This window comes from Lutra lutra, chromosome 8 (assembly GCF_902655055.1).
Source record: "Lutra lutra chromosome 8, mLutLut1.2, whole genome shotgun sequence".
NCBI lineage: Eukaryota > Metazoa > Chordata > Mammalia > Carnivora > Mustelidae > Lutra > Lutra lutra.
The window spans coordinates 57,844,404-57,871,203 of NC_062285.1; the positions used below are offsets into that span (position 1 = coordinate 57,844,404).

Sequence of the window (26,800 nt, forward strand, 5' to 3'; positions counted from 1 at the left end):
GTAGAGGCAGGAGTTTCATGATAAAGCATCCGATTTCCTTCTCTGCATGCCCAAAGTACTTCTAGGTTCTAAAGTAATTTTTATTTAATAATGATACTGCAAAAGTGGTATTGTGGAGTATAAATATTTAGGCTTAATTTGCACATGTAGCACAAAGACTACTTCTTGTTATGCAAAACAGCATAAATATTATTTACTTTGACAATATAAGGACAACAATATAACTGAAAAAACTCAGGAGGAAGAGAGTATTAGGAAGGGGTAAATTTCTCATTGTAAGTTGACTTACCATATTATTGAGAGTTACACTGTTAACTACCAGAATGATAGAAAGTGATTTCATTTAGGAAGCAGGACTAGGAGAGGAGGAGGGTGGAGGCTCTTTTTCTATTTCACAGAGTTTTTCAACAATGTTCCCATGCCATTTTTTTTTTTAATTGAAAGGAAAGAGGAAGCACAGCATTCTTACAGGTATTCTCATACCTTTTCCCACCTCAATATCTTTTTTTTTCATTTTTTTCCCCAATATCCTTTAAATAAATCATCTTTTTTCCTGCTTCATACATATACACACAAAAACAGTGACAGAGGAATGAATGCCCAGTGATTCACAACATGGGACAGTCTCAACTGCAAAGTTAAGGCCGATGGCACAGGGTTCCTCAAGCCCACCCCTCCTCAGAGCACATTCCCACCTTTACAGCCTACCTTCTTCTGCTTTCCTCCGGACCCAGGGGGCCACTGACATTTGCACTAATGACTTATAGGACATCCTAATCTCATGGTTCTACACAAACATCACGTAACCATGTCCGTTCCAAATCCATACTGACCACACTCGCTCTGGCCTCTCGGGTTCTGGCATGGCTTGCATTGTTTCATTAATTCTTCAACTTCCCTACAGCTGCTGCTCCAATTCTTTTCACGTTCCTCAAAATTCCAAGCTTCCATCTTTCTGAAGAATCTTTTCCCATTAATCCCACACCAAATTCCCCTCCCCAGTTTTCTCAGCCATACCCCTCCTACAGTCTCAGAGGGAGAGGTGCCCCTCCCTCCACTCCAGCGGGACTTCAGCCTCACCATCCTGCTCTCAACCTCACCTTCTTCTTCCCTCAAGGGATCCAGTCTGCACCCAACTCCTCCCTAGCCAACTCCATCTATTCTTAGCCTCCCTTCTTAGCCTCCACAGGGCTAAAAAGATTTTTCAGGACTCTCTATTATCAAAAAATAATAACAAAGTATAATAAGTCCTCCTTTGAATCTGCCCTCGTTCGTTCAATTCTTTTGCCCAATTTCAAAATGAGAAGCCTACACACTCATAGTTTCTATGTCCTCATCACTTTTGAATCTAGCCTCTGATTCAGCCACAGGACGGGAACTGACTAATCCAATCATCTGTGCTCCCTCATCTAATCCTCCTAACCTCTCGAAAGCTTTCACACTGCTGAGTCTCTACCTCCATACCAGCATGGCACCATATACCACAGTTCTTCTACTTCTGTCATCGCTTCTGGCACTTTAGATCATTCTTCTTTCTCCTCTAGCTTCCTAAAGAAAGGCAGCCTTCCCCATTAGCTTCATTTTTTACTTTCCCTTTCAAAGATCTGATTCACTCTGATAACCCTCATGAAGATGATACCCAACTCCTTCAACTGCTCCAGGAGATAAGTTCACATTTCTAACTATCAATGACTAGTCTACCTCAAAGTCCCAACAGTGCCACAGTTCCATCTTGTCCAAAGTTATATTCACCACCTTCTCCTCAAACCAGCCCCTCAGGAGTCTCTATATATAAACACCGTCACTCCCTTGGTTACCCAAACCAAAATCTGGACCATCTTTGACTCTCCCGCTACCTATTTCCTCCCATCTCAGCATCTTTCTACTCCTCAATGTTTTACAATAAGAAGAGATGAATAAGACAAGGTTTCCAGTCTGGGGAAGGAGAGAAAGAGATAAGCATTACAAAAGAAAAATGCACAGGATGCTGAGGTTGTGGGGGAGGGCAGGGCAAAGGGGAGAGGAGATGGCAGTAAAAGGGAAATTCAACATGCTGAAAATTCTAAGAGTCAAAACTAAAGTCCTGTCCCCAACCCTCACGAGGCCAAAAAAGCAAGAGCATATATCCTGAATAATTAAGTGTAGGGGTGTCTGGGTGGCTCAGTCAGTTAAGCATCTGCCTTCAGCTCTGGTTATGATCACGGAGTCCTGGGATCGGGCCCCCACATCAGGATCCCTGCTCAGCGAGGAGCCTGCATCTCCCTCTCCCTCTACTGTTCCCCCTACTTGTGCTCTCTCCTGTCAAATAAATAAAATCTTAAAAATAATAATAATTAAGTGTGTACCTTGCTTTAAGGAAACTCAACATGTAAGTTTTGACTGACTGAATACAAATTAGGCAATGATGATTCTTGCGATATATGGGTTTTCTTTAAATAGTAACTGTCCTCATGAATTTAAAATAGCATTTCCTTTTCATATACTTTCATAAACATGCAGGTCCTCACAGGAATTAAAAACTGGAAAGAACTACATTCACTTATCTAGCCACTCCATCTCCCAGAGGCTAGGGGAGGTTAAATGACTTGCCCAAGATCACAGAGCTGGTAAATAGCAGAAATGGGACCTGAACCCAGTAATCTTTTCCACGTTACTTCCCTCACTGCCTCTGAGGTGTCTCTCCCCTCAACATGCTTTCCCAGTCGATTCCCAGTAGATTCCCATGAAAGCCAACAGAAATGAGAATCTGGAAAAAAAAGTCCAGATGTCAGGTGTCTTTCCAAAGACTTGAATGTGGTCTCTTAGACACACAAATAATATAAATACAGGGAAATACGGATCTGGCACAACTTAGTGGTCTATAATAATGAGAAATGGGTCCTCAGCTTATTGATGCCAAATTGACTAAATGATTCTATCGTTCCCTAGGTTCTCCCCAAAATGCCAATGAAGTTCTTTTTCTTCCCTCAAATAAAGTCCTAACTGGAGTTCTAACTATTCAACTAATGGTTAAGAAGCTTAGAATGTCGGGGAATGAGGTGAAGGCACACAGGGTTTCCCCCACATCCCCTATCAAATGTTGGATGGCTTAGAAAAAATGAATTCTAAGCACTGAGCTGTGATACCAAATCCCAATTAGCATAGCTTAGGCAACCTAATTTTACCTTCTGTCAAAGAAAAGGAAAAAAACTTACTTCTCTCCACCTCCAAAAAGTGACAGGTGCTTTTCACATTATGAACTTGTTTTCCCTGACACGGCAGTTAAGTAGGTGATTACAATTGGCAACCTGCTCTAAGCAAAACCCCTTTCACTCTTAGAATCTGATCCCTTTCTGAAAGATCCTGTGCTCACTTTACAGGGAACATGTTTTAACATGAGCGAAATGCAAAAACAGAAGCAGCCAGAGCTCAAGGCCAACTCTAGCCTGCCTTGTATAGCTTCACTGTCAGAGGTCAATGTTTAATAATGGCTCGTAAAGGTTAGTAGCAGAAGAAAAAAAAAAATCAGCTTGCTTGGGTTATTTAAATTCAACTGAAGTCTAGAAGACCATAAACCCATTCTTACTACTGTATTTTCCCCTGTCAGAAAATTCCTGAGAAATACGGAGTCTTGAACTTGATAACACCAGAAAGAGGGACTTCTGAACAAGTGAGAAATTACTAAGCAACTGTTAATTAAAATGAAATGGACACTTTTAATAGTCTTTAATTCTAGATAAAAGCTGAAAAGGGGAACAAATATGACCATGTCTTACTCCTTATGACTCACTGAGACACTGTCACATCCTCTTTCTCACTACTACCTCTGCTTCTAAACAGACAAATCATTTTAAGAGTCCCATGCTCTACCGACTGAGCTAGCCGGGCACCTCAGACAAATCATTTTAGATAACAGGTTGTCAAAGTTGGGAAAGCAGTTTCCTGTGAAATGAATCAGAAATAAATCACTGGAAAACCAGCCTGGTCAGAATTGGAGGACTTGCTAACAAAGAGTTACTCTACTTCACTCCATGCTCAAATTTCTGTTCATTTCATCTCAAAGAGGAAAAAGTGAGCCTCGTGCACTGCCTTTCCTTCTGACTCCCCTGAGAGTCCAAGGACAATCTCCTGCCGGTTGTGCGCGCAATGAAATGAAGTTCTCACTGGTATGTGTATTCCCTTCTCAGTTCATAACCACTCCCTACATTTCGTCTGAGACTGGAGACCTCTTGTCTCACCTACTCTTACTCATGCTCCCTGGCACATCCTTACCTCATCTACCCTTTATGTGGGTCTACAATTACATATCCAGAACTTTCTGCAGAAGCATAGCTGCTTAAATAGGAGTGGCTTTTTTGTGTGACTTCACAAAGCATTTTCCAAGAATATATACATAATACTCATTTTTACTTCATTTTTAACTCAGAGAATACTCATAAGACCATCAGAAGAGAACTCCCCCAACTTCCTCCTCCACCACCTATAAATATCTGCCCCCGTTCCCATTCTTTCTTCCTTTCCTTCTGTTTCAGCAAGAGTCACTCCTGGTATCCTGGGTAATCACTCCAGCAGTGCTTAGGATCTCACGATACTGACTCAAGGTGACCAGGTTCCATCATGTTTTTTCTACCCTACACCTTCAATCACTCCCCTTCAAGACCTCTTACCCTTCCACCCCACAAATGAGCATGCTCAAGTCACTCCTCTATTAACATAATTCTCTAAAATAGCCATCAAATACTTATCAAGCACCTACTACTCTGTGCCAGGAACTCTTTTCTACCTGGACATAAAGTGGTGAATAAAAAGAAAGTTCCACTACTCATGCAATTTACTTTTTTTTTTCTTTTTAAGATTTGTTTACTTATTTGAGAGAGAGGAAAAGAGAGAGAGGAGGGGCAGAGGGAGAGAATCTTCAAGCAGACTCCCCACTGAGCACAGACCCCCCCCCCCCCCCAATGCAGGGCTTGAGCTCACAACCCATGAGATCAGGACCTGAGCCAAAAACCAAGAAGTCAGACGCTTAACTGACTGAGCCACGAGGCACCCCTGCAACTTGCTCTCTAGTGGGAGAAAAAGAAAGAGAGAAATGTATAAGCATCCTAGTTACTATTCTTTCTCTCCTTTGCTTCACACGGTTTGGCTTGAAACAGCAGTGTACACTGCCTGCCTCTACTTCCACTTCCTCTTGGAAGGGAATCACCTTGGATTCCTTACCACACTATTCCCAGCAGGTCTGCAGTCCCCTGCCCCCAACACAATTAAAGCAGCTCAAGCAAAGGTCACCACCAAGGGCCTCCTCGACTTGCAAATCTCAATGGCATTTCTCAGTCTGCTCTTGGCTGAACTCTCAGCAGGAACAGGTACTTCTTACAATTCCCTGTTGCTCTGCTCGTCTCCCTCTTTGGCCACAAACACCTCTGTGAACACTTTTTCTCAGGTTCCTTTCCTTCAGCTTTCCCTTTAAATGGCGGTGCTTCCAGAGCTCTGTATTTAATCTCTTCTCATTCAGTGTGCTCCCTTTGGACCACCATGGCTTCCATGATTGGTGATGACCACTCAGGAATACTGAATATGTTATCTTTGGGGCAGGCACTTCTAAAGAGTTAAACGCACACAGCCAATTGCCTGCTTTGGATCTCCACCTGCATGGCCCAAAGACCTCTCAAATTCAGTGATACTGAACTCATATTTTCCCATAGCCAAAACTGTTCTTCTTCCTTTATTCCTGTACTAGGAAATCGTGCCATCTTCCTCTCAAGATGCTAAGTCAGAAACCTTAGAGTCAACTTCAGTTCTTCTATCATATCATATTCTCTCCTCTTCCACCCTAATCAATTCTGCCTCCTCAAATACCTCTTTTCATTCCCTCTTCCCTAGTCCTATTACAGTAACCACTAGCTCATTTCAGTAGCCTTCTCAGAAGTCTCCCTGTCCTGTCTTGTCCTCTTGCTCTGTTCTTTATCTATTTAGGACCATTATGCATTGTATGCAATGGGAACAGTGCCCCTTACTTGTAAGACACAGACGCCTGAAACTACCTGCCTTTAGGGTGAGCTCTAACAAATCCCAAGGTCATCCACCACCACCACCACCACCACCACCACCACCCCACCCCCGCTTACAATTCTTCAGTGATTCCGCATCACCTATATGGATGTTCTATAAACTCTTTGACCTGAAGAAAGTGATGGGGATGGAGGGCCTAGAAGAGGCACAAGACACAGTCTGAAGAAGACAGCCACTAAAGGAAAATGTATTATTTTTACATTTTTAAGTACAAGATTATAATTTTATCTTAAATGTTTGATTCTGCATCATAATATACTCATGTTTTAATATAACAATAATTTCCCCCAAATCCAATGAGATGTATACTCCAAAAGGTACATGTTTATCCTATAGCTTTGAGTACCTCCTGGCACATTCACACAAACCCCCACTGGGAAGCAAGGACCTACACAATAAAATTTAAGATTCTAAGGCCCACCCCTGGCATGCTCTTAGCCCTGCTCACCTGTCCAGGCTCACCAAACCTACTGAGCTTACACTTTATGCTCTAGCAATTACTAAATCATCTTAATTCCTCAAACATGCATCAATGATTCACGAATCCATGCCTTTCTCAAAGTATGCTTCTCCCTTGTCTGTGTGCCCACCAAACTCCTATTCAACTGTTAACTCTGAGCCCCAGCAATAATACTTGGGGGATTCCTTCCCAGAATACTACAGGTACACTAGTGCCCTTTGTGTAAGTACCCTCAATATTTATACTTGTATTCTTCATGTCATTTATTAGGCAATAAAGATGTCGTTCACAGTATCTTATCTCTGCAAATAACTACCAAAAGACTGTCATGTCCCATCCTCCTGACAACAGTCAACCTTACTGAAACTTGTCTTGTTTTTGAAATTTTTCTATTTCCTCTCATTCATTCATTAGCCCATTATCATCTGACTTCAGATTCCCACATCACCGCATTAAAATCACTCTCACTAAATTCATAAACCACCTGGTGGCTAAATCCAATGAATCCATATTAATGTTCACCATTCTCGTGTTTGCAACATTTAATCATTCCCTATTTTGTCCTTCTGACCCCAAACTCTGATCTTCCTTCTCTGGCTTTCCTGCTAAACTTCCAGCGACTTCTTCCTACTTGTCTTTGCAGGTTTTTATTTCCTCCCCCCATGTTAGCATTCCTTAGGGTTCTAGCTGAAATACTTCTCTCTGTTCATGAAGCCCTCTTTCCTGGGTGAACTCATCTATTCTCATGACTTTAACTATCATCCTGTTTTAGATAAAGCTGGAAACCAAATTTGGGTTCATATACCCAATTTCAGATACTCTTCACTAATCACAACTTCTGTATGGATGGTATTTTGAGAGTATAAAATTACAGCAGCACAGTGGCATAAAAGACTTACAGGGCTTTACCAGGTGCCAGGCACTGCTGTAATCATATACTTTTATACACTGATTTTGTTCTGACATAAATCCTATAAAGTAGACACTATTATTACCAACATTTTACAGGTAAAGAAACTGAGATAATTGCAACTGACTACAAAGAAAAAAAAGTAGGAAAGAATTCTCCACCTCTAATGAGTAACTCTTTTTTGAACAATTTTAAGGAAAAGTTAGAAGGTGATCAAATCAAATTTAGGATTCTGAAAAATTTACTTCTTCTGATAATGACAATCTTCTGTTAGTTAATAATAATCATCATAGTCATGTTTTCAACCTGATAATCATGTTCATTATGTTTCTTTCAATCACTACTGAAAGAGGATAATCTTAATTATTAAGATGTTTCACAAGGTCTATTTCCCAACCATGAAGATAAACTAGAAGCTCATGACAGAACAATAAAAAAATGGAATATTTGAGATTTTCGTGTATTTATGCTATGTGCAAAATTATAATTAAATTTAGTGTTTGAACATATCTTGGACATAGATATTCAAATAGGCACCTGAGAAAAAATTGGTAAGACCTAAGATCAAAGTGTTGTGTGCACGGTCGAACATACTATGGGTGGCCCATGAGTGTCCTTAAAGTCTAGCTGGCATATACTAGGTTAAACTGACAAAAGCCTGACCTACTCCAACATTATCTAATATTTACCATATGGCTAAATATGTCACTTCCCTGGTTTTCCAACATTTAAAAATTTTTTTTTTCAGTTTTTATTTATTTGAGAGAGAGAGCAGGGGGAGGAACCAAGGGCGCAGCAGACTCCCGGATGAACAGGGAAGCCTGACACAGGGCTTGATTCCACGATCCTGAGATCACGACCTGAGATTGAAGGCAGACTTTTAACTGACTGAGCCACCCTGGCGCCCTGGTTTTCCAACATTTTGCAAAAGATATTATGTGACCAAGAAAAGATGTGGGAAAACCAGGCATACAAAATATTTAGTTTTTCCCAACCAGTTAAGCCAAAATGAAGGTTGCTGACAATATCTGTTCTACAGGAAAATGTACCCAGTTAGCTTACGCCCCAGATCAGATCCTGTGGGTGATACATTTGGTTAAGGTAAAAGAAAAAGGGAATCAACTTTGCATAGGCAAAATACAACGAAAGAGAAGAGGTGCCCATTCCCCAATCCAGGGAGCAGAGGCACTCTGTGCTGTGGCTCCACTCTCATCCAGCCCTGTATCAGGTGTGGCACTGTATCATCTCCTCTAAGTAGCTGCGATAATGAGTATCAGCTGAACTGAATGAGCAAAGTAGTCAGGTAGGCTGATGAAATGGAAAGTGGTCACACATCATCCAACTATAAAAGTCACATGGAAAAAAATCAGAGGGCACAAACAGGTGAGGGAAATGAAGGAAAAACAAACTTTAGAAACTAACGAAATGCCAGGAAACATCATGAGCCCCTGACCAGCTCCCACAGGGACTCCTTTTCCTTCCTGCCAGAGGTCCTGCGGCCAGAGCCCATACTTCTTTATCCTGTAAAGCCGCACCACCTAAGGAATTCTGGTGGAATCTTCTCCTTGTAAAGTCCATCTGTTCACTGAACAAGTGTCTGCTGACAGTCTTCTATTCTAGGCTCTGGGCATCCAGCAGGGAAACAAGACAGCAAGGTCTCTGCTCCCACAGAACTAACATTTTACTAGGGGAGATAAATAAATACAGAAACAAGATCATAGCAAATGGTGGAAAGCATTAATTAAAAAATTTTAAAACAGAAAAAGAAAGTAATGAGAGAGAGTGAGAGAGAAAAATGTGAGGAGTTCACATTTGAACTCAACCAGGGAAGGCATCTTTAAGAAGATAACTTTTGAGCTGAGACAGGAAGGGGGCAGAGTGGTTGGCCCAGCACAGATCTTGGAGCTGAGCACTCTAGGCAGAAGCAAAACAAAAAACAAGGAGGTGGGGACAAGTACAGTGAGTTCAAGGGAGAGGCAAAAAGCCTCAATAGCCTTGGGTTTTTGTTCAAATGCCATCTAAGGACAAGGTCATCCCTGACTACCTTATTTTAAATTATAACCACTGATCCAACCTTAGTATTCTCTATCCCTTTTCACAACTGCTAGTATTCTCTATCCCTTTTCACAACTGCTCTCTTTTGAAATTTTTACCATCTGCCAAGCAATATATATTACTTACTAATTTCTGTCTATTCCTACAGAATGTGAGCCCCTTAAAGGCAGGGATTTTTGTTATTATAACCACTGCTATATTGCCTGTACCTGTGTGGCACATAGTAGGCCACAATAAATAGCCACTAAATAAATAAAAGGGAAAGGGAACAGAAGGAGGGAGGGAAGAGTGAAAAAAGTACGGAGAGAAGGAGAGAGGGAGACAAGGAAGAAGTCAGCCAGTATGGCTGAAACACAGTGGATGAGAGGAACAAATGAGGGTCAAGACTGGGTAGGCCTTGGAGAGCATGAAATGGAGTTTGAATTTTAAGATACAGAGAAGCCATTGAAGGGCAGGGAAGCAACATGATCAAATTTGTGGTTTAAAAAGTTCACTGTAGCTTCTACATGGAAATTAGCAAGAGAGAAGAAAGCAGGGACACGAGGAAGGGACCCTAGCAAAGCTGGAGATGAGCATGTCAGGCAAGGATTAGCAATGATCAACAGTGGAGAGAAGCAGCTTAAGGATCCTTCTCAAGGTGGTACCAAAAAAACTATGGGTGGACTAGATTTGGGGAGTTGGACTGAAGGAAAGAGAGGAATCAAGGATATATTAGTTTTCAATTTATTGCTTCTCAGCTCCAAATCTACCCTTCATTGCCTGTTCTACGAAAACTGAGAGGGACACTTTGCCTGATACCTCAATGTTAAGCTTGGTCTGTAGGGAGCACCAGAAAGACACTGCAAGAGGAATGGCCTTTTCTTTCTGGTTCCAGTGTGCTCCCTTGGCAGCATAAACAGAACATCAAGAAGTTCAGCACTGCTGATATCCTACAGAGTCCTAGTCAACTTTTTTTTTTTTTAAAGATTTTATTTATTTATTTGACAGAGAGAGATCACAAGTAGACGGAGAGGAAGCCAGAGAGAGAGAGAGAGGGAAGCAGGCCTCTCGCTGAGCAGAGAGCCCGATGTGGGACTCGATCCCAGGACTCTGAGATCATGACCTGAGCCAAAGGCAGCGGCTTAACCCACTGAGCCACCCAGGCGCCCCCCTAGTCAACTTTTGTAAGTTATTTTCTAATTGGAGAATTTGAGAAGGCAAGTGACCTAACAGCTCATGAAACTTTCATGTTTTCATAATTATTTTCCCCACATAAAAAAGGACTTGGGCACTTTATATTGTTCATTCATCTTTATTCAAACACTTTACCATACTGCTTTAAGCATAGTAATTTTATTTTTTTTAAGATTTTATTTATTTATTTGACAGAGAGAAAGAGATCACAAGTAGGCAACAGGCAGGGAGAGAGAGGAAAGCAGGCTCCCCGCCGAGCAAAAGGCCCGATGCGGGGCTCGATCCCAAGACCCTGAGATCATGACCCGAGCTGAAGGCAGAGGCTTAACCCACTGAGCCACCCAGGCGCCCCATGAGCATAGTAACTTTAGACTCTGTTTTAACACATGGTAAAGCAAGGACCACATCATGATTCTGTTTCTAAATTTTCTTGGCTATTCCAAAACATTTATTTTACCACATGCACATGGAGATTATTTTATCTAACTCCCCATCACCCAAAAAACTCTCCATTGGAGCTGTAATTGATTTCCATTATGTTTATATAGACTTCCCATCTGGGAATCCATTATAGATTTCCATTTTTCAGATCTTGCTTTTACATCCTTAAAATTTTATAATTTTCTTCATATGGATCCTGTGCCTTTCTTTTGATATTTACCCTTAAGTATTTTGTAATTTTTAACACTATTATGAAGTCTTTTTCTCCTCACCAAGACAGTTCACTCCCATACTTCCCTCTGCCAACATCCCAATGATACAAAAAAATACTATTACTTGCCACCCATTCTCATACTACCCTGACCCATAGTTTATGAGTTTTGCTGAACTCTTTTAGACTAGTTTATTCAGACAACTAGGCTTTCTGCTGTAAAGTCTCTTCTATTTCAAAGATTCTTACTTAGCATTTTTATTACACATTCCTTGTCACTTGTTATATATGCAATTACATATATTTTATACACACACACACAGAGACACACACAAAACACATATATACGTACATTTCAAAGTCCATTGCCCATCACCTTTTCCTTTCTTCCTCCCATCTTGGGGTCTCTGTTTTGCATTATTTGTTTGATTAGAGTATACTGCTAAGATTGGAGTCTGTGGCTGATATAGTCTCTGAATCTTCACACACTCACACAGAGCTTTCTTTTCCCTAAAGGGTGTAAGATATCTAGACCTCTTCTCCAATCAGTAGATGTTTCTTACACCATCGTCAAAGTTACAGTATTGCAAATGAGAACAGCCTATTTGGTTGTTGCTATTTTATACTTTATCCTTCTATCTAGGAGCTTGTAGGACTTTTTTTTATCACTGAATTCAGTAATTTTATCAGAATATGCCTAGGTTTATGCCATTTCTCACCCATCTTGCCTGGAATACACTGAACCCATTCAAAGCTTCATTGCTTTTCCATTTGCAACCTTTTTTCAGCTCAGGGCATTTTTCTTCTATTACTTATTTCTCCTTCTAAAATTTTATTTTTTTTAAAAAAGATTTGAGAGACAGAGAGCACATGCATGTGGTGGGGAGGGTAGAGGGAGAAGGAGAAAGAACAAAAGCAGACTCCTCACTGAGTGTACAACCCATTATGGCGCTCAATCTCTCGACCCTAAGATCATGTCCTGAGCCAAAGCTAAGAGTTGGACGCCCAACCAACTGAGCCACCCAGGCCCCCATCTTTCTAAAATCTTATCATGTGGTTTCCTGGATCTAACTTCCAAGTCCCTTACCTTCATAAGTTCCCATTCTAACTCTTGGTGTTCTTGTTCTAAGCTTTGAAATTGTTATTTTACTTAAACTATGTTTTAAAAAAGAGGGCAGGGGCGCCTGGGTGGCTCAGTGGGTTAAGCCTCTGCCTTCGGCTCAGGTCATGATCTCAGGGTCCTGGGATCGAGCCCCACATGGGGCTCTCTGCTCAGCGGGGAGCCTGCTTCCTCCTCTCTCTCTGCCGGCCTCTCTGCCTCCTTGTTATCTCTCTCTCTCTCTCTGTCAAATAAATACATAAAATATTTAAATTAATTAATTATTTAAAAAAGAGGGCAGTAGAGATGTGTGAAAACCACCATCTTTCTAGAATCATTTCAAATAGGATTTTCAAATGCTACCTTATCACTCAAGCAGAAAACAAAATGCTTCTATGTGCTTAAAAGACAATTACTTAAATTAGTATTTTTAAAACCCCAACAGCTATTTATTGAGAAGTTACTAGATTGAAAGCTCCTTGAAAGCAGGGAATCTGCCTTCTACGCATCCCTTATTCTCTCAATAGATCTTGTAAATAAATGTGTTCAATACACCTTTACTGATATACTGATATATTGAGCACTTTACGAGTTCCAAAAGGTAGAAGGCCATGCCACTACACTCACAAAATGTAAAGTCCAACACAGGAGGCAAAAATAATTGAAACAAATAATAGTGGTCTGTTTAGTGTTAAACTCTGTTACTGAATACAATGGCCTAAAAATAGAAGGGATTAATATGAACGAAAGCAGTCAGCTGGTTTCATGATCAAGGGAACATCAGCCGAGCCCTGGAATTTGGCGACATTTTAATGGGAGAAAAGGCAGTCCTGACAAAGAAAACAGTCACTATAAAGGCAGAGAGATAGGAATGGGACTGTCAGGAAAGAGTGAGGAAACCAGTCTGACTATAATAGAAGAGTCAGAGACTAGTAAGAAAATAAGAACAGACAGGGAGGCTGATGACAGAGTCCAGATTCATTCGCTGGTTGAACAGGTATTGAAAATACACATGTCAGGGGCGCCTGGGTGGCTCAGTGGGTTAAGCCGCTGCCTTCGGCTCAGGTCATGATCTCAGGGTTCTGGGATCGAGTCCCGCATCGGGCTCTCTGCTCAGCAAGAAGCCTGCTTCCCTCTCTCTCTCTCTCTCTCTGCCTGCCTCTCCGTCTACTTGTGATCTCTCTCTGTCAAATAAATAAATAAAATCTTAAAAAAAAAAAAAAAAAGAAAATACACATGTCAAAGGACGCTGTATGTACACATGTAAGGACGCTGTCGAAGGAAGCAGCTTACAGAGGGAGGTGAGAACAGGTATGTAAATGATAACTTCCTAGGTTCGAGATCATTTGAAAAATAAATAAAACACAGGGGTAACATGAGAGATCAGAGCTTAGAGAACCAGCAAATGAGGAAGTTGGTGTTTTTAACAGGAAGTTCATCTTCCAGTACTTCCCTTGGTCCTTGAAGAAAAACGAGAACTATGGGAGGAAAATTCAGACAGATGCTTTTTCTACACATTCAATTTAAGAATGAAAGTTTCTCCAAACCAGAAAGGAAATCCGATAATGTAAGAAAGGAGACACTTTAAAATTTTATGGAAAAAAAAATTTTTTTGTAACTACATATGGTGACAAAAATTAACAGACTTATTATGGTGATCATTTTACAATATATACGAATATCAAAGCCTTATGTTGCACACCTGAAACTAATATAATGCTGTATGTCAATTATACCTCAATAAAGAAAAATTGAAGACAGCCTGTTTGCTTCAGTCACAGATTTACGGAACAAGAAACTATCAGAAGCTTCTACCTAATAATTCCTGCTGGGTTCATTTTTTCTTTTTTTTTTTTTGAAGATTTTTTATTTATTTGTCAGAGAGAGAGGGAGAAAGAGCGAGCACAGGCGGACAGAATGGCAGGCAGAGGCAGAGGGAGAAGCAGGCTCCCCGCCAAGCAAGGAGCCCGATGTGGGACTCGATCCCAGGACGCTGGGATCATGACCTGAGCCGAAGGCAGCTGCTTAACCAACTGAGCCACCCAGGCGTCCCCTGCTGGGTTCATTTTTAAAACGTAGAGTGTGACAAGACTGATCAACACCATAACACACGCATGCCTGACCTGAATTAAAAACCACAAGTTCCAGACTGATGAATCAAGACCCGTACTTTTGAAAAAAATAATAGTTATATGTTAACAAAAATAACTTTTTTTTTTTAAAGATTTTATTTATTTATTTGACAGAGAGATCACAAGCAGACAGAGAGGCAGGCAGAGAGAGAGAGAGAGGGAAGCAGGCTCCCCGCTGAGCAGAGAGCCTGATGCAGGACTTGATCCCAGGACCCCGAGATCATGACCTGAGCCGAAGGCAGCGGCTTAACCCACTGAGCCACCCAGGCGCCCCCAAAAATAACTTTTTTAATTAAAAAATAAATGGTAGAATTAGGGGCGCCTGGGTGGCTCAGTGGGTTAAAGCCTCTGCCTTTGGCTCAGGTCATGATCCCAGGGTCCTGGGATCGAGCCCCACATCGGGCTCTCTGCTCAGCGGGGAGCCTGCTTCCCTTCCTTTCTCTCTGCCTGCCTCTCTGCCTACTTGTGATCTGTCTGTCAAATAAATAAATAAAATCTTTAAAAAAAAAAAAAAAATGGGACGCCTGGGTGGCTCAGTTGGTTAAGCAGCTGCCTTCAGCTCAGGTCATGATCCCGGCGTCCTGGGATCGAGTCCCGCATCGGGCTCCTTGCTTGGCGGGGAGCCTGCTTCTCCCTCTGCCTCTGCTTGCCATTCTGTCTGCCTGTGCTTGCTCTCTCTCCCTCTCTCTCTCTGACAAATAAATAAATAAAATTAAAAAAAAAAAATGTTTGGTAGAATTAAAACAAAACAAAACCCACAAGTTCCAGGCCAAGAGTAACTTGAAACAACATAATCCAAAGTTCTTAGAAAGAAACAAATCCTATAGGTGCTTTAATTTATCCATAAAAGCAACAGGCAACAGTCCTCTAAAAATAGAGAGATATTAGAGCACTGTTCCTTCACAAAACAAGAAATAACTCCAAGAAAAAAATCAATTAAAGTACATGTCATTTACAGAAATATCTACACTGGGGCGCCTGTGTGGCTCAGTCATTAAGCGTCTGTCTTCAGCTCAGGTTATGATCCCGGGGTCCTGGGATGGAGCCCCACATCAGGCTCCCTGCTCAGCAGGAAGCCTGCTTCTCCCTCTCCCACTCCCCCTGCTTATGTTCCCTCTCTCACTGTGTCTCTCGCTATCAAATAAACAAATAAAATCTTAAAAAAAAAAAAGAAATATTTACATTAACTTACACATTAACTTTAAACTTAAACATTATCTTAAGGAGAAAAAAAAGCACTAAAAACTCTTTCTGAATCAGAATGTAACCACAATCCTCTCTACAGTCCAGAAGCTCAAGTCCAGTGCAAACCAAGGATCTTTCAAAGACACCAGACCTTCATTTCTCATTTAGGACTGCCCTGTGAAGCATCCAAAATATTTTCCTCCTGGGTTTCCCCTTTTCAGCTTCTGATCATGCTCATCTCAATTCAAGGAAGAAAAATTAATTTCACATTATTCTCTGAGAATAGGACAGAACATTCCCATCCTTTTCCCTCCAGCCCCTCCTCTAAAATTCCAAAGACAGAAGCTGTATTCTAAGAAAAGTGAGGCCCAGTAGTTAGGATGGGAAAGAATTTTGCAGAAACAACTTGAAACATGATTCAGGGAGACAGAGGCAGATGGCAGTGTGGAAACCCATGGGGTCTGGAGCCAAGCAGACTTGGGTTCCCACCCAGCACACTACAGTCTCAGACTGTACGTTCTTTAACAAGTCTCTACAAAATGGAAATCACACACCTATCTCCAGCAGTTATAAGATTAGAAACACATTTCAAAGACCTGCCTGAGGTCCCACAGCAAGCAACAAACACAGGACTTAACCCAGCTCTAAATGACTGTTAAGTCCACTGTTCTGATCCCTTCGCCATTCATTTCAGAATGTAACTGTCACTGGCAGGGAGAAAGGGAAAGGTAAGGGTATAGGGCCAGATCAGGCACACACAGCATTCCTCTCCATTGCAGGTACCTTTTTTTAAAAGATTTTATTTATTTATTTGACACACAGAGAAAGATCACAAGTAGGCAGAGAGGCAGGCAGAGAGAGAAGGGGAAGCAGGCTCCCTGCTGAGCAGAGCCTGATGTGGGACTCAATCCCAGGACCCTGAGATCATGACCTGAGCTGAAGGCAGAGGCTTAATCCACTGAGCCACCCAGGCGCCCTCCATTTCAGGGGCTTTCTGTTAGCCCAGTTCTCTCATCATGATAATAGGAGCTTTTTATTCAGCACCTACTTCCCCGCCAGCTAGGGTATATGAAGAGCCAAGCACAGGGCTTGCTATACAGCAAGTACTCAATAACTGGTAGCTCCTTATACAGAGATCTTAACCTCTAAACAGAGCTTAGGAAAGGCTGGCTTCTTACAGGAATTTGAATGGAACAGAAATAGAAAAGGGGGAAGGCAGAAAAGGGGGAAGAATGTGCCAGCCAGAGTGGGCATCTCTCAGAGGAAGGCAACGTGTACAAAGGCATGGAAGTGAAAAAGCACAGTGGCGCATGCAACTAGGCATAGCTAGAGAGGGGAGAAAACCATAGAAGGCGCAGGAAATGAGGCTACAAAGGCAAGCAGGTCTTGCTACGTAAAGGATGCTTGAATTTTATCCTGTGGATGGGGCAAGCCAATGAATAATTTTTAAACTGGGGAGAGGTCACGTTTAGATCTCTATTTCAGAATGATCATTCCATCACAGAATAGAGAAGAATGGACTGGAGGGAAAAGGGTCTGGGAATGCACTGGAGGCAGGTGGATGAGTTAGAGGAGACACTACAATAATCTCAGTGAGAGGTTGATAAAGGCTGAACAAAGACCAGGGGCGCCTGGGTGGCTCAGTCGGTTAAGCGTGTGCCTTCGGCTCAGGTCATGATCCTAGGGCCTGAGATTAAGCCCTGCCATCCAGCTCCACACTCAGCAGGGAGTTTGTTTTTCCCTCTCCCTCTGCCCCTCCTTCCCCCAGCTTGTGCTCACCTCTCTCTCTCAAAACAAATAAATGGAATCTTAAGCAAACAAAAAAACAAAAAAACGAGCCTGAACTAAAACCAAAATGGCATGAGTGGAAGGGAGGAAGAAGAATCAACTGGACTTAGTGACCCATGAGATGAATGACTCCCAAGCATTTGACCCGAGAAAGTGGACATTCGGAAGGAGGCTGTGGAGCAGGCTGAAATAAGGATACAGTGTTGGACTTGCTAAGTGACCGTTGTCGGGGAACCAATGGGATGTGTGGAGCAGACGGCTCTGAGTCAGGCCTACAGATAGGGACCAGGAAGCCATCTCACCTCCAAGACAGCTCATGTCCTGGGCATGGATGAGATTACTCAGCAAGCTTATGTGAAGGGAGATGAAGGCTCATGACAGATAGCAGGAACACCTGTATCAGAAGGAAGACCCAAAAAAAAAGACGCTCAGAGAGAGCGCATAAGAAGAAACAGGCGCCAGAAGGAAATGAGGCCATTAAAAGCTAAGGGAGGAGAAGGTTTTATAAAGCTAACTATTCACCATATCCAACGCTGCAGAAAAGACACAATAGCCAGTGGGTGCTTTTCAGTCTGAAATTAGAAGTCACTGATGGGGGCGCCTGGGTGGCTCAGTTGGTTAAGCGACTGCCTCAGGCTCAGGTCATGATCCCAGAGTCCTGGGATCAAGTCCCGCATCGGGCTCCCTGCTCCATGGGGAGTCTGCTTCTCCCTCTGACCTTCTCCTCTCTCGTGCTCTCTCTCACTGTCTCTCTCTCAAATAAATAAACAAAATCTTAAAAGAAAAAAAGTCACTGATGGCCTTGGAGACGGCTGTTTCAGACACTTGATAAGCAAAAGCAATGGACCAATGAGTGAGCAAAGGAAAGACAGGAAAGGAAGTGTAAGCTAGACCTTCTAGGATCTGTGAGAGGAAGAGAATGCAAGCACACAAGAGCACGCGGACTCCAACACAAGACTGCCGGAAGCTGCTTTTTTTGGATGGGAGAAATTTCAGCATATTTATAGGCTGAAAGGCAGGAACTGAGAGCCAAGCGTTAAGTGAGAGGCTGAAGATGAGAGAAAGAGACAAAGGCAAAAAGACCATGAATGAAGACCATGAATGAATAGATCAATCAATGAAGTAAGACGCCAGATCACAGAGGAGAAAGGATGGGAGTGAGAACAGTGAGAGGGATATACCTTAGAACAAGAAAGGGGATACTTCTTCCTCTGAGAAAAGGAGGAAAGTGGATAAGGGTGGGAACTGATACAGATAAGGCTTAGAGTGCTGAGGAGGGAAGCGGAGGGAGTTTGGCTTTCTTACAAGCTAGTAAGAATGGTTCTGAGCTTTGTTTCATAGTCCTCTTTAAGAAACTGATGAAAGGTATAGATTCTGCTCCCTAAAAAGACAAATAAGCACTCACACTCCAAATTCTGCACATGATTTCAGAGTTTTCAGGTACACTGAGGCCAACTCATGAATCCAAAGAAATTGCCTTTCAGAAGGGATCTTGTTTATCAATGAGCATCCACAGGGAAAGCAACCAACTCACTAAAAACACAAAGATAGGAAAAACTCTCACTTAAACCCCTAGAGTATGATCAATCACCAAAACAGATGGGACTATTTGAGGTGTACAATAGCACTAACTTAGACTCTAGGGATAAGAGAGGAGACCACTACAGCTTTTGGGAAACTCAGAATTTAAAGACAGTGAATGAGAAGAGTCCTGGATTTAGCAAAGGCTTTAGAAAGCAGCAGAATCTTTAAAAGACGAAAGATCAATCTAGAGCTGAAGGGAGACAAAAATCAGACCCTTGGGTCTAAAGATAGAGAACCAGACAAGGCTGGTGGTAAACAGAACTCAACAGAAAAGTGGACGCAAGAAAACTATGAAGGAGGAACTGAAAGGATGTGTTCACTAGAGACAAATGGAGGACTAAGAAAAGGAGACAAAAACTATTTGAAGATTCTAAGCACCCACATGTGCCTTTTCATAACTGGTAGATGCCTGAGTCTCAGAAACCACGCTTAAATTTCAAAGCCATTTGCCAGAACTTACCAGCTCGGAAATGTACACACACCAGATGTCTGTATGAAACAAACCAGCTACTTTTTTCTGCTCTAGTCAACTGCCTGCAGTGACCTAACATATGTTACACTAAGGGTAGAGGGTGCCGACAGGAGCAACTGATGGTGGAGTAAGGTCTTTTAAAAAAATATGTGCACAAATTGATTTCATTCATCACTTCATATACAACCATATTCTGCCAAGTAACACAAGATACTAAAAACAGCCAAGTCACTAAGCAGCTCTTCACTATCAGAAACAATAAAGATTACACACACCAAGCAATCACTGCATGCCACACAGTACAGTCAGCTCCTTTTCAACCCTACAGCTCCAATGAGATTGTCATTCCTTTAAGAACTGAAGAAACTGGGGCGCCTGGGTGGCTCAGTGGGTTAAAGCCTCTGCCTTCGGCTCAGGTCATGATTCCAGGGTCCTGGGATCAAGTCCCACATCAGGCTCTCTGCTCAGCAGGGAGCCTGCTTCCTCCTCTCTCTCTCTCTCTCTCTCTCTGCCTGCCTCTCTGCCTACTTGTGATCTCTGTCAAATAAATAAATAAAATCTTAAAAAAAAAAAAATTGAAGAAACTAAAATGAGGGAGGGTAGCCAGTCTGTCCAGGATCACACAGCTACTAAGTGACAGTCCAGGAATGGGACCCAGGCCCACCAGATGCCAAAGCCTATACTAAAATGATTACACAACTCTGGTTCATACCAAAATCAAATCCCAAGACAGCGACTTTATGGTTTCACTTTACATCACATTGAAGTGAGCAAAAACTCACTGCACTCCTAACACAATACAAGAAAGAGTTGGGGAGCAACTAAAAAAGTTTAAGACAGGGGCACCTGGGTGGCTCAGTGGGTTAAGCCTCTGCCTTCAGCTCAGGTCATGATCCCAGGGTCCTGGGATCGACCCCCGCAGGGACTGAGCCCCACATCAGGCTCTCTGCTCAGCAGGGAGCCTGCTCTTCCTCCTCTCTCTCTGCCTGCCTCACTGCCTACTTGTGATCTCTCTCTCTCTGTCAAATAATAAATCTTAAAAAAAAAAAAAAAAGTTTAAGATATAATACAGGGGCGCCTGGGTGGCTCCGTGGGTTAAGCCTCTGCCTTCAGCTCAGGTCATGGTCTCAGGGTCCTGGGATTGAGCCTGCATCAGCTCTCTGCTCAGCGGGGAGCCTGCTTCCCCCTCTCCCTCTGCCTGCCTCTCTGCCTACTTGTGATCTCTCTCTGTCAAATAAATAAATAAAATCTTTAAAAAAAAATTACTTCCAAACTGTTTAAGATACGAATGACCTCTGTAGGAGCTTACACTGAAGTAAAATGAAAAACAATTTAAATAATTAAAGAATGTCTCAGTTGGCAAAAACGACATATACACTGTAAATGCTGTAAGGTTTGAAGCTAGGGAGCTGACAGTGGTCAGGGTTCGGTTATAAAAAAAGCTAGCACTTCAGCTGAACTCTTAAAGAGCAGTGGGACAGTAAGCAGGAAGGAATGCTTTCAAAGAGCATTCCTGAGAGCGGGGGGAGAACTGTAGTAATTCTGATACAAATATAGTGTGAGGGCCTTTTTTAGCCAATCATCTGAACTTTTCACCCTGAGGTGCTAATCCTCACACAGGCTAGGAAAGAAAGCAGCCACCAGGGACCAGGCTAAGAGTGAAGGGTTAATGATTTCTTTCTTTCTTTCTTTCTTTCTTTCTTTTTTTTTTAAAGATTGTATGTATGTATGTATGTATTTATTTATTTATTTGAAAGAAAGGGAGAGAGTGAGTAGGAAGGGAGAGGGAGAGAAAACCTGAAGCAGACTCTGCACCAAGCAAAAAGCCCAATGCAGGGCTCGAGCCCATGACCAGAGCATAAACCAAGAGTCGGACACTGAACCCACTGAGCCATGCAGGTGCCCCTTAATGATTTCCTTCATTCAAAAGTCTAGTTCAGGGCGCCTGGGTGGCTCAGTGGGTTAAGCCACTGCCTTCGGCTCAGGTCATGATCTCAGGGTCCTGGGATCGAGTCCCGCATCGGGCTCTCTGCTCAGCGGGGAGCCTGCTTCCCTCTCTCTCTCTCTCTCTGCCTGCCTCTCTGTCTACTTGTGATCTCTCTCTGTCAAATAAATAAATAAAATCTTTAAAAAAAAAAAAAAAGTCTAGTTCAATGATATGGGGCTGTCAAATGATGATTTTTCAAAATAAACGTCAGAACAAGGGTGTCCACACAAGTGCTATCCTTTACAGTAAGACTGAGTCATTCTATCAATAAATTGGTCACTTGTCTTCTGAACTACCCTCAAAAACCAGTTTACATCATTCTACTTTTTTGACAGTCACAACGCAAATCAGTTTAGAATTACTCTAATTTTTTCAATGACACCTAGTCTGGACTCCAAAAGAACATCACCAGATTTTCTCTACTTGACTCCAAGTAACCTATAAAATGAAATTCCACCCTCAAAATTTGCCACCATGAAGATTTTGAAAGGAATGTGCCACAGGCTCTGACCATAATTCCTAAAGATGAGTTCCAATGTAAGAGAGGATATATGCAAAATATATATGCAAAACACAAATGCAAAAATATACATATTCAAGTTTTAGGGAGAGCACAGAGATAACACCCAGTTTGGGTTATTTAAAAATTGATAACCCCTGCTTTCCTTCTTCCTCTTAACATCGGGTATGACAACTACTGAGACATGCTTTTCTGATAAATGTATATCCCATGAATTCACAACTATGTGTTGTATTTGGGGGAAAGTGGACCACTTTCCCATTGTAGATACAATAGGAGGGACTTGTCAATTTCTTGGCTCCTTACTTTTACTTGCCCACTAGGGAGACCATGAAATATGATCTCTACCCAGCACCTATCCCTTTCCCTCTACAACTCCCCCACTGCTTCCCCACTCCTCAAGAGGATTCCTGTCAACTCTCTTATCCCTCTGCCTTCAAGGTGGGCCCTACCGGCCTTGCAGGGCTGCCAGGATGAGTGATGAAAGAAGAGAAAGGGAGGATGTGACTGTGTTTGTTGTGTTTGTGCTCAGAGAAGTGTTCAAACAAGAAAAGGGAGGATCCCTTCCTGTGTTATTTTGTCTTAAATACCTTCCCAGTTGTCATCTTTAGACACTGAAAGACTTAGCTCTTCCGACAAGCCACAGAAGTATGGGATTTATGTCCTTCTTTCCTTCATGCTTAGGACTGAACTGCACACGCTCAATGTCAGCCATCTCTACTAGCCACCCTGTCCAATCTTGTATTTATAGTTCTCTGCTGTTTCTTTTCCACAACAATAACAAATCAGATACCTTCCTCTTATCTTAGAAGGCAGCCATGGACAAAACTCTACCATGGTCTCCTGTACTGTCTGGTTGGTATCTAAGTGACTTCCATTCCAGACTCAGGGCTCCTTGAAAGCTGACACACTGCCCTGCTCACCTCTGCATTCCCAGCACACAGGAGGCATAAAATAACTATCTTTTGAATCAAATAAGTGAATGACAGACTTGAAAGAGACTTCAGAAAGAGAATCAAGGGAACTATTTAGAATTGTGGCAAACAACTGTTACACAGCATTTCCTTAGAGTAAAATTAGAATACCTTGTGCCATAACAAGAAAGATATTTAAATCATTTGATGGTAACAGATGCCATAATTACATGGCAGCTTAGGATAATGGCACTTACTAGATGAGCGACTTTAGATAAAACACTTACCCTCTTAACCTTTCTAAGTTTTCCCTTCTGTTAAAACAAACAAAACAGGGGCGCCTGGGTGGCTCAGTGGGTTAAAGCCTCTGCCTTCGGCTCAGGTCATGATCTCAGGGTCCTGGGATCGAGCCCCACATAGGGCTCTCTGCTCCGCGGGGAGCCTGCTTCCTCCTCTCTCTCTGCCTGCCTCTCTGCCTCCTTGTGATTTCTGTCTGTCAAATAAATAAATAAATCTTAATAATTAATAAATAATAAATAAATCTTAATAAATAAATAAATCCACAATAAAATATGTGGATCATAAAAAACATATCCACCATCAAAATACTTGTAGAAACCTCTACCTATTCAATTCATCGAAAGAGCTCAGGATTATGTGCAACTTCAACTTTAAGTGATTCTCTGGATAGCTGCAGCCTATTCTTTTTGGTGCAGAAGCAGGAGCTTCCCGGCCAAGTCCATGGTGACCTGCGTGAAGCACTAGACACAGCCCTGGGCTCTGCAACGCGCTCTGCGGCAAACAGCCCACAGGGGCACAAACCTGCATTTCAGCACAGAAGTGGCTGAGCTATGACCAAAGTCTGCAGCCAAAAATACAGACAAGCACAGAGAAATTTCTTTAATAGCACACAGCTCAGACTATCACTGTAATTAAGACCAACTATGGCCTGCGTGGAAAAAAAAAAAAAAAGAATAAAATCAAGGAATGAGTACACCAAAGACCCATGATAAACACATAGTTAAAAGTACATTTTTTTTTTGAAAGGAAAGAAAGTACTTTTGTCAACAGAGCAGCAGCTGTAGAGAAAATGTACAATAAACAAACAAACAAGCAAAGACTCATTCAAAATATACTACAGACATTACCAATAACACCACGCCAGAGATCTGGGGGTTAATAGGCTATCTTAACTTCACTTGAATTCCTAAAAACGTCTATCTACTTCTTCAGTCAAGCATCCTCTGTACTTTATTTTTAAGCAAGAGAAAAAGACAGATGGCCAAGATGCTGACACTGCAGGCCCCAGATTTTTCAACTGTATTTCTTCCAGTTGTCCGTTGCTAAAAGAGATGAAATACAGGACAACATGGCATAAATCTATAAGAAACTAATTCAAACTAAGTATATGTGAACCAAAGCAATCCTTCATGGGAAAGCAAATCATGCATTTGTCCTTAATGATGCTGAAGCCCTAACATCCACAAGTTTGTAGGAGTTTCACACCCTTCTAAAGGAGAGAAAGGTGAGCTAATCAGTGTGAGTCCTAGAAACAGTTCCTCAGAGTCATTTCTAGAAACACTCAGAGAAGTAAACAATAATCAGCTGGAAGCCGATATACCAAGAATAAGGAGCTTCCAGGATTTCCCTCTGTGTAAAAGCAATCAACTCCTATTTTTAATCTCATTCTGACACAAACATCCAGCCAAACCTCTCTCTTGCTGGCTAATAGAGCTCATTTGTTACTACAGAGTAACTGTTTTAAAAGGCAGATTTGAATGGAAGTCATTACAGATTTAACGACAATGCTTTAGTATAGAAGAAGAATGATGTTATCTTGAGAGGCAGGACCAATGGTAATATTTTAAATACGTCACAGAAACCAACTCATCCACCACCTCGGATTCTGGGGATGGGCCAAAAAATAACTTCTCAACTGATTAATTGAAAAATAATATGCTGGCAATTAAGTGCAAATGAAAACAGCACTTCCCTATACACTGGGAAAACCTAACAAGGTTATTAAAAATAATTATTTCCTTGTATGCCCAACAGGATTTATAACACTCAAATCTACTTCTGGTTTTTCACTGTAAAGGATAAGGGGGTGGGGGAATGGGGAAGAGAATGCCCCATAAGTAAACAAAAAGTCCGAACTCTCCTGAGAACTTGTCACATTCTTCTCTTCCAATCAACAATATTTAATCCACTTGAAAAATGCTAGCAAAGAGGGCCTTTGGCAAGGAACTCAGTTAAAAATATGCAACTCTGGGGACACCGCCACAATACTGACATCAAGCTTGTAGAAAATGCTGCTTTTGTCTTAGAGTCAGCCCGTGATAAAAACAGGAACTTTATGGAGAACTGATCACAACTGCACATGAAGCCTGATCACATGCCCACAACAGAGCAACGTTTCTCTCATTGTTGTCCAAGGGACTTCTCTAATAACAGAGGCTTGATTTATTCTATTCTTTTAATTCTCAAATTCAACCCTCCCTGTACCAATCCATTGTCAAAAGAAAGAGGGTGCCAGCCAGGATTTGCATGTAACCGGTAGCCACCCTCCTCCTCTCTTGAAAGACTCTAAAAGGTGATCAGATGCGGAAAATTCACCCCGAATAGAGGCACCAGGAAAAAAACCCTTATGACAAAGGTGATCTGAAAGCAGCACAGTGTATGTCTCTCTGGGTTAATGCCACTGCTTCTAATCTGCCTAGGACCCTAAATGGCCCATTCTGCTTCTCGCTCACTCCTGTCACTGGGGAAACATCTCGTATTGTTAAAGGAGGAAGAAGAAATGCTGCGGATTTCCCATCTTTCTCTTTTTCTGAAGGGGGGAGGGGAGCTGAAACAGACGTGAGGCCCTCCCCACGAAAAGGGTAGAGGAGGACAGGAGAAAGCTGTCAGCCACCCTGCTCGCAGCCTCACCACCACCCCCCCGTGCCCAGACGCCTGGGGAGGAGCGCGAGGGCGCAGCTTTGTCTTGGGTTTTGAGGGGTAGGGAGTGCAGAAACAGCCCGGGCCAGGGGAGGACTTCTCCCCTAAGCCCCAGCTTCACCCTTTCCCCGAGAACACAATGAACGCCAGGGGAAACCCACTTCATAAGATGCGAGAGCAGGGAAGACGACCCCTTCAGAGCACCGGCCAGATTTCCGGCACCCTCCTCCCGTCTCGCCCGCACGGCCAGCAGGGCGCGCGGCGGGGACCTGTTCTCCCTGTCGCCGCGATCCGCAGCGGTGCCCCGGCGCTCGCTCCCCCGCCCGGCTCCTACCCTCTGAGAGCTCCAGCTCCAGCTCCGCCAGCTGCGCCCGCACTTCGGGCGGCAGCGCCGCCACCGCGGCCGGCGCGGGCTCCAGGCCTCGCTCCGCCATCCGGGCTCCGCCAGCCACACTCCGGAAAACAAGAGAGGGGGCCGAAGGAGGGACGGACTGACGCGGGCCCACACCCCGGCTACAGGATCCGGCTCCGGCCGCCGAGCTCCGCCGCTGCCGCTGCCTCCGCCGCCGCCATGAGCGAAAGTCACGTGAGCACGGCGGCCCCGCCCCCGGGCCGAGGACGCGCCGCCTCCGCGGCCCAATCAGCCCGAGGACTCGCGAGCTTACGGCGCCCTCTACTGGTCATCTCCTGAGACGACAACCCCAACCCCGCCACCTGGAACTCTGCTGGGCGACGTGAGCTGGAGGTGTTGATGGCGGGAGCCCACGTAGCGTTTACCTTTTACAAGATCGCGAGCGAGTTTTCAGGGGACCCAGGCCTCACTTTTTCCGGTTCTCTTAGAGTGTATGCCTTTGTCTTGTGCCCTCCTCCATTTTCCCAGA

The 26,800-nt window shown here is 42.9% G+C and overlaps 1 protein-coding gene across 2 annotated transcripts in view; it reads right to left on the reverse strand.

The window, feature by feature from the left end:
* DIP2B (disco interacting protein 2 homolog B) overlaps positions 1-26,500 on the reverse strand; it is a 234,832-nt gene extending 208,332 nt beyond the window's left edge. For both annotated transcript variants that reach the window (XM_047740190.1, XM_047740189.1), the window contains exon 1: positions 26,254-26,500. In XM_047740190.1, coding sequence (XP_047596146.1) covers positions 26,254-26,353 — 100 coding nt within the window. In that variant the 5' untranslated portion in view covers positions 26,354-26,500. The remainder of the gene's footprint in view (positions 1-26,253) is intronic.
* Positions 26,501-26,800: the final 300 nt, after the last annotated feature.